The sequence below is a fragment of the Symphalangus syndactylus genome, chromosome 13 (genome assembly GCF_028878055.3).
Source record: "Symphalangus syndactylus isolate Jambi chromosome 13, NHGRI_mSymSyn1-v2.1_pri, whole genome shotgun sequence".
Lineage (NCBI taxonomy): Eukaryota > Metazoa > Chordata > Mammalia > Primates > Hylobatidae > Symphalangus > Symphalangus syndactylus.
This window is the reverse complement of record NC_072435.2, coordinates 32,407,395-32,415,485: the sequence shown is the minus strand read 5'-3', so window position 1 is coordinate 32,415,485 and position 8,091 is coordinate 32,407,395. Positions and strand designations below refer to the sequence as shown.

The following is an 8,091-nucleotide window of genomic DNA, read 5'->3' as shown; positions in this document are numbered from 1 at the left end:
TTGCTCAGATTTCTTTGTTCCCTTTTTAGATCTGCTACTCTGTTTGGATAATGTCTTATGCCTTATGTTTTGGTCCCATCTTTCATGGTTTTGTTTTTATTTATTTTTTAGGTTTTGAGACAGGGTCTTGCTCTGTTGCCCAGGCTGGACTGCAGTGTCCACTGTCTTGGCTCCCTGCAACCTCCACCTCTTGGGCTGAAGCAATCCTCCCACCTTAACCTTTCAAGTAGTGCACACCACCACGCCCAGCTAATTTTTTAATTTTTTGTAGAGATGAGGTCTCACTGTATTGCCCAGGTCAGTCTTGAACTCCTGGGCTCAAGCAATCCTCCCACCTCAGCCTCCTGAGTAGCTGGGACCACAGACGTGTACCATTAAATGCCTGGCTAATGTGTTTTGTTTTTGTTTTTGTTTGAGACGGAGTTTCACTCTTGGTGCCCAGGCTAGAGTGCAGTGGTACAATCTCGGCTCACTGTAACCTCCGGTTCCTGGGCTCAAGCAGTTCTCCTGCCTCAGCCTCCTGAGTAGCTGGGATTATGGGCGGGCGCCCGGCTGATTTTTGTATTTTTAGTACAGACGGTGTTTCACCATGTTGGCCAGGCTGGTCTCGAACTCCTGACCACAGGTGATCTGCCTGCCTCGGCCTCCCAAAGTACTGGGATTACAGGCGTGAGCCACTGCGCCCACCTACGCCTGGCTGATGTTTTTATTTTACGCATCCTGACTTTGAGGTCTGACAAACCTAGAAGCTGAAGTTCCTGGGCATCCTTTTGTTTCTTCTGACTCACCTTAGTGATAGATTTTCTTGTGATTTGGGGTCGGATGTTCATGGCCAGCTGGGGGCTCTGTGGGAATCCGGGGTGGCCTACTTTGCAGGCAGTCCTTCCAGATGGTTCTGCCTTGGCTTTCGCTAGCTACCCAGGAGCACCAGCCCCAGCCCGTTTTGTGTGTGGTTCTCAGCTTGCAGACTCTGTCCCTAGGTAGCCACCAAAGCCAACCCCGCCACCGCCCTGATTGCGAGTCCCTATGTTTCAGGTTCCCAGTGATGTTTCGGGGGGCCTCTCCTTTCTTACAAGCTCGGTCATGCATGTATCTGGTCTGGTGTTGCCAGGCGTTCTGTAAGGGAGGGCTTTTCCAGTTCCTGGACAGTAATGTGGCTGGAAATGGAATTTGGCTGCAGCCACTACTTTTGAACCCATCATCTTCCGGGCGATCCCTTCCGTCTTGCCGGTGGTTGGAAACTTGCAGGTGGAAGTCTTCCCCACCCAGTTCTTCAGCCCTTGGCTGCCGAGCAGGAATGCCTGAGATGTCCGGCTAATTCCTTGGAATGTCCCAGTTCAGGCCAACCTCCCTCCCCCTTCTCCCACCAGGCCTTCTTGGACAGCAGGGAGGCAGCTCTGGAGGGAGCCGCTGCCTCAGCAGTTTTGCCCCAGCCATCCCCACTGCATGGACCTTCATCTAAGGAGGCCGGGTGGTGTGGCCCCGTGGTTAGGAGCAGGGGTTTTGCATTCATGGAGGACCCGGGTTCAAATGCCAGGACCGTTGCTTAATTCTGGGTGACTTCAGGCTTTTTTTTTTTTTTTTTGAGATGGAGTCTCACTCTTTCACCCAGGCTGGAGTGCAGTGACAAGATCTCCGCTCACTGCAGCCTCCGCCTCCTGGGTTCAAGCAATTCTCCTACCTCAGCCTCCTGAGTAGCTGGGATGACAGGCACGCCCCACCACATCCAGCTAATTTGTTTTTTGGGTTTATTTCTGAGATGGAGTTTTACTCTGCTGCCCAGGCTAGAGTGCAGTGGTGCAATCTTGGCTTACTGCAGCCTCCGCCTCCTGGGTTCCAAGCAATTCTCCTGCCTCAGCCTCCCGAGTAGCTGGGATATGCCCAGCTAATTTTTTAATAGAGATAGGGTTTCACCATGTTGACCAGGCTGGTCTTGAACTCCTGACCTCAGGTGACCTGCCCACCTCCGCCTCCCAAAGTGCTGGGATTACAGGCATGAACCACTGCACCCGGCCTAACTTTTGTATTTTCATTAGAGACAGGGATTCACCATGTTGGCCTGGCTGGTCTCAAACTCCCGACGTCAAGTGATTCTCCCACCTCAACTTCCCAAAGTGCTGGGATTATAGGCATGAATCACTGGGCCCAGCCAGGCTTTTTTGAGACAGAGTCTCGCTCTGACGCCCAGGTTTGAGTGCAATGGCACAATCTCAGCTCACTGCAACCTCCGCCTCTCAGGTTCAAGCAATTCTCCTGCCTCAGCCTCCCGAGTAGCTGGGATTACAGGCACCCACCACCATGCCCGGCTAATTTTTGTATTTTTAATAGAGATGGGTTTCACCATGTTGGTCAAGCTGGTCTCAAACTCCTGACCTCAGGTAATCCACCCACCTCAGCCTCCTGAGGCATGAGCCACCACGCCAAGCCCAGGTTTTTCTTTCCATCTGAAAATTATCTCATAAGCACTTCAGTAAGAAAAACCACAACATAATCATCGAAGCAATACCCCGTGGATGGAGTTGAGGTCACTTCCAGACTTTCCTAATATGAAGGCATCAGATGTCCCTGTGCCGGCTGTTTCACTCACCTGTGTGGGAGGAACCCTGCAAACAGGGCTCCTGGGGCAGAGGGTATAATTTACAATTCCCCAGTAGCAGCTGCTCATCCAAAGAGCTCCTAGCAATTTACACCCCCATCAACAGCACAGGGTGCACCTGGCTCACATGGGCTGCGTGTGAGGGTTTTCTGATTTTCCCCAATCTTTTTTTTTTTTTTTTTTTTGAGACGGACTCTCGCTCTGTCGCCCAGGCTGGAGTGCGGTGGCGCAATCTCGGCTCACTGCAAGCTCCGCCTCCCGGGTTCACGCCATTCTCCTGCCTCAGCCTCTCCGAGTAGCTGGGACTACAGGCGCCCGCCACCACGCCCGGCTAATTTTTTGTATTTTTAGTAGAGGGGGTTTCACTGTGGTCTCGATCTCCTGACCTCGCAATCCGCCCGCCTCGGCCTCCCAAAGTGCTAATTTTCCCTGATCTTGTGGGTCAAGCACCCCTTCGGATAATCACAAGCTGTTTGCTTGTTTTTGCATTCAAAGCTACGGGCACTGCCTTACACTCTAAGTGCCCATCTCTTTCCTCACCAAGCCGAGTAGGAGGGGTTCTGAGGAACTCCCCTGTACCGGTGAGGGGACTGGCCTCACAGGGCTCTGGGTATGGAAGCCTCAAGAGCCCTTATCTCACTGTCTGCATCGTGCTAGATGTCACCATGACCTGGATGGTTTCCATCGCCCCGGGCCTCTGACGTGCTCAGATCCCAGGATGGGGCTGCAGTTATAGGGGTCTCAGGTTGGCCTTCCGGAGACAGGCGTCCCTGTCCTCTTGTGTCCCCACCCTTGGCTGTCCCAAGACCTCTCCCTTTTCCTGTTTTGATGCTGGCTCAGCCAGGCCCGGAGACAGGGGCATGATGTCCTAATCCTCCAGGCGGGAGCCACCGTGGAGGGTTCCCGTGGACACGGTCCCCTGCCAAGCCACCTTTCCCAGCACTCACGTATGCCCCACCTGGCACATGACACACGTAGGGGCTCCGGAGCCCCAGCACCCTGACTTAGTGGGGAGGGACCCCACTGGGATCTCATGAAGCCCCGACTTCCGCTCCAGGCAGCAGGTCGGGGGAACACCAGTTGCCTGCCCTGGCCGCCAGCACAGCACTCGTAAATCAGGGGGTGTCTGGGGCGTCGGAAATGGCTGTGTGGAATGTCGGGGTGGGGTAGGCTGGGGGTGAGCCCTTAACTCTTAGAAGGGTGGGGTGTGGGGCAGAAGGAGCAGATGCCTGGATTTGAGGGCGCAGGAGATGGGCTGGTGCAGACGTGGGACCTCCTGGCTGCAAGGGCCGGCAGTGAAGAGGTTAGCTCCCAGCCCAGGCAGGGCATAAATTTGGGGCACAACTCCCACCCTCAGGACCTGCCCGTCACAATGGCCGTAGGGAAGTTCCTGCTGGGCTCTCTGCTGCTCCTGTCCCTGCAGCTGGGACAGGGCTGGGGCCCTGATGCCCGTGGGATTCCTGTGGCCGATGGAGAGTTCTCGTCTGAGCAGGTGGCAAAGGCCGGAGGGACCTGGCTGGGTAAGGACCCTCAGGGACCCTCTGTGACTTCCCAATTTTCCCTAGCCCTGACCCTGCTCACTGTCAGCGCCCTTCCCTCCCACAGGCACCCACCGCCCCCTTGCCCGCCTGCGCCGAGCCCCGTCTGGTCCATGCCAGCTGTGGAGCCTGACCCTGTCAGTGGCGGAGCTGGGCCTGGGCTACGCCTCAGAGGAGAAGGTCATCTTCCGCTACTGTGCTGGCAGCTGCCCCCGTGGTGCCCGCACCCAGCACGGCCTGGCGCTGGCCCGGCTGCAGGGCCAGGGCCGAGCCCACGGCGGGCCCTGCTGCCAGCCCACTCGCTACACCGACGTGGCCTTCCTTGACGACCGCCACCGCTGGCAGCGGCTGCCCCAGCTCTCGGCGGCTGCCTGTGGCTGTGGTGGCTGAGGGTGCCCAGCCTGGCACCCAGGAGCTGCAGTGCTGGGGGAGCTCGGCTGACTTATTTATTGGAGACCTGGATGCAGAGACAACGAGGAGGGGAGTGGGCTGGGGCGACCAGCAGTGAGTGCAATAAAGGACACCACTCTCTTGGCCTTGTAACCTTGACCGTGTGTCTAGCCAGCCATACCTGGAGCTCCCTATGGGCCAGTGCCATCCTGGGTTCCCCTGCAGATCCCAGCCCCAGTAAGCAGCCACTGCAATGTCCCAGTTAGGCTGTCCATTCCCCAACTTTATTCACAAATCCAGTGTCTGTAGAAAGCTGCGGGTCAGCAGGCTGGGGGCGGCTGTCCAAACTCCCCTGGCCCCATGCCCTCAGGGAGGGAGCGGCAGATTACGGAGATGCGCCGGCCCCGGGGAATCCGGCGCTCCCCAAAGAAGGACTCTTCATCCCGAAGGATCTCATGGGAGAAGTCATAACGGGCTGAGCCCCTGCAGGAGGACACATGCTGTGACTAGGTGCAAGGAGGGCAGCCCCTGCTCCAGGCAGACCTGGATTCCAGCCTCCTGGATTCCAGCCCCCTGCTGCCTCCCACACAGACCCTGGGGTAAACGCTTCTTTGGGGAGGGCTGGATTGAGGGAAGGTACCCAGGGCACAGGGTGGGCGGATGGCACATTCTTGGAGGGGTGAGTGCTGCCTGGCTGGAGGTACCTAAGGATGTAGAGGGAGCCCGGCTCCAACAAGAGTTCCAGCCACTCCCCCGGCTCCTGGGTGTGCACCAGCCGCATAACGCTGGGAGACAGGAGAGACAGGCCAGCGATGGTGGCCCCGCAGAACTGCAAAAGGGGCGTGGGGATGGGTCAGGCTCCAGCCGGGCCTGCCTACCCCCTGGCTGGGAGTGCCAAGGCACCGGCCTCTGCCCACCTTGATGCTGTCCACGTGGGGCTTGATGTAGCCGCGGGCTTCCAGGTCCAGCACGTGCACGGAGGAGAGCAGGGTCTGGCCGGGGCCAAAGGCAGCCGCCTGCATGCGCTGCAGGATGGCCCGGCTGGCTTCTGACCAGCGCGACTTCTCTGTCTCTCGGAAGCCGTGGATGGCCTGCACAGAGAGCTCGGTTAAGCCTGGGAGCTCCCAGAGGGAACAAGGAAACTGAGGCATGAAGGGGCAGAAAACGGCAAGAGGCTGATTTCCCTATGTGACTCTTGACCCTGCCCTCAACTCAAACTCCCCTAGCCCCTCAACCACGGCCCTACCTAGGTGTGACCTCAGTCCTTAGTACTCACCCTGAGGCTACAATTCCAGGTCCCCAGTGCTGGCCCGGCCCCAGTATTCAATTGTCTGAGTCTCCCTACAACTTGACCCCACGCAAGTGTCCTGTCTCTGTCTCTCAACATCATCTGGCTCCATATCCGTTTCCGCCCCCTAACCTTGGTCCCAGATCGCAAAAGTGCTCTCCCTGACCCCAAGGTCCTCATCCCCCAGGTCCCGCCCCTCCCACAGCCAGAGTTTCAGCCCAGCCCCCACCATACCCTGGCTCCCAAATCCCTGCAATAGCTACCGACCCCAAAAAGGCCCTGCCCCATCCCAGCATGTGTCTCCCCTATCTCCGCCCCCAGCGTGGTTCTGCCCTCTCTAAACTCGACTTCCCCGTCCCCGCAACGCATCCCAGCGCTTGACTCCTCGGACCCCGCCCCAAGCTTGGCCCCGCCCAATCCATGCGCTCGACGACCTGACCACGCCCCAATCCCAGCCGCCACGCTCTTCTGCACTGTAACTGCTCCCAGCGTAATCGCACCCCAACCCTACTCCCGACTCCCTGGCCCCACCCCCACGCTCGACTGCGCTGTAACTGCCCCCCAACGTGGCCACGCCCCATCCTAGCACTGGTCCCCACTGTCCCCGCCCCCAGAGTGTCCCCGCCCCATCCCTGCGCCGGTCTCCTTTGTCCCCGCCCCAGCGTGGCCCCGCCCTATCCCAGCGCCAGACCTCCTGGCCCCCAAACCCCAGCACCGTAGCCACGCCCCCACGCTAAACGGTGCCGTAACCGCCCCCAGTGTGGCCCTGCCCGGTCCCGGCGCTCGTTTCCTCTGTCCCCGCTCCAAATCCCCGCTGTAGGTACCGCCCCCAGCGTGTTCTCGCCCCATCTGGTGCTCCACGTCCCCAGGCCGCGTCCCCGGCGCTGCCCGTCTCACCGCGTCCCAGTGATCGTATTCGTAGCGGCGGCGGCGCAGCTCGGGATCCAGTTCTCGGCTCAGCGTCTCCTCCTCTGCCGTGCTCAGGAAGCCAGGCCGCACCACGGCCGCGTCCCGCAGGCGGCTCAGCACGGAAGGGCCCGAGCCTCGCACCCAGCTGGGCCCTGGCAGCGTCCGCAGCGCCAGCAGCCCAGTCCCGGTCATATCCCCGGAGCGAGGTCATGAGAGAGGGCAGGGTTGGGGAACGCCCCCGCCAAAAGCCATTGGCGGTACCTGCGCCAGGCCCCTCCAGCGATGGACTTCCCTCAGAGTCCCGCCTCTCGCTCATAGCTATTGGTTGCTGCTAGACTCGCCTTCACAGGCTATTGGCCTTCTTCCAGAACCCGCCTCCTCTCTTGAGCTTATTAGGCACCACCTCCCGCCTGGCTTACACCACTGGCGGAGTCGCAAGTCCGTCTGCAGCTTAGCACCGCCTCTTTAATCATTACAGGGAAAACGTACAACCTAGGGGTTGCTTGGCCAAGACTTCATAAGGGGATATGGGCAGCATCTGGTCTGAAGTGGGGAAGTCAGGGGGACTGGGGCCAAGGCCACGGTTATGGAGTCGACTAGGGCTAGAGGTTAAGGGCAGAGTACAGTCAGGCTGAGATAAGGGTCCGGGGTCAGGGGACTGACGTCAAGGCCACGATTATGTGTGTGGTGAGGCCAGCTATCCAGAGTTAGGGCTTATGGTCAAAGGTCAAAGCGAGGCATCATTCATTTCCCGGTCTCCGTATTACTATTACTTTAGGTTTGAAAATGGCATTGTCTTTTTGATTCCTCGGCCGGGCGTGGTGGCTCACGCCTGTAATCCCAGCACTTTGGGAGGCCGAGGCGGGTGGATCACCTGAGGTCAGGAGTTCGAGACCAGCCTGGCCAACATGGTGAAAACCCGTCTCTACTGAAAATACAAAAAATGAGCCGAGCGTGGTGGTGTGCGCCTGTAATCCCAGCGACTCAGGAGGCTGAGGCAGGAGAATTGCTTGAACCCAGGAGGCAGAGGTTGCAGTGAACAGAGATCCCACCACTACACTCCAGCCTGGGCGACACAGCAAAACACTGTCTCAAAAAAAAAAAAGAGTCATTGTATTTTACAAATGCAAACTGAAAAAAAATATATTTACAGAAAAAAGATCTCTGGGATTTGCTTCCACATAAATCCAGGCTGTGGGGGCAGGGAGGGGGCGGGTAGGGAAGAATCACATTCGACCGTGAATTAATTGTTGAATTGGTGTGATAAGTATGTGGGGTCTCATTACCCTGTTTTCTCTACTTTTGTTTATATTTGATTATTTTTATTTATTTGTTTATTTTTGAGTCAGAGTCTCACTCTGTCGCCCAAG

At 57.9% G+C, this 8,091-nt stretch overlaps 2 protein-coding genes across 3 annotated transcripts; one reads left to right on the top strand and one right to left on the bottom strand.

Moving 5' to 3' along the window:
- Positions 1-3,866: 3,866 nt before the first annotated feature.
- Positions 3,867-4,670, top strand: PSPN (persephin). The gene is made up of 2 exons (XM_055238283.1): positions 3,867-4,116; positions 4,202-4,670. Exons 1-2 carry the CDS (start codon positions 3,969-3,971, stop codon positions 4,522-4,524), a joined length of 471 nt encoding a protein of 156 aa, XP_055094258.1. The 5' UTR covers positions 3,867-3,968; the 3' UTR covers positions 4,525-4,670.
- A 116-nt stretch (positions 4,671-4,786) lies between these two features.
- Positions 4,787-7,474, bottom strand: ALKBH7 (alkB homolog 7). Of its 2 annotated transcripts, none has more exons than XM_055238281.2 (4): positions 6,710-7,474; positions 5,442-5,615; positions 5,229-5,353; positions 4,787-5,007 (listed from the first exon to the last, which is right to left on the bottom strand). In XM_055238281.2, the coding sequence occupies exons 1-4, from the start codon at positions 6,911-6,913 to the stop codon at positions 4,845-4,847; spliced, it is 666 nt and encodes a 221-aa protein (XP_055094256.1). In that variant the 5' UTR covers positions 6,914-7,474; the 3' UTR covers positions 4,787-4,844. The 2 variants fall into 2 exon arrangements, with proteins under 2 accessions (XP_055094256.1, XP_055094257.1); XM_055238282.2 differs by lacking the exon at positions 6,710-7,474 and adding an exon at positions 5,801-6,146.
- Positions 7,475-8,091: the final 617 nt, after the last annotated feature.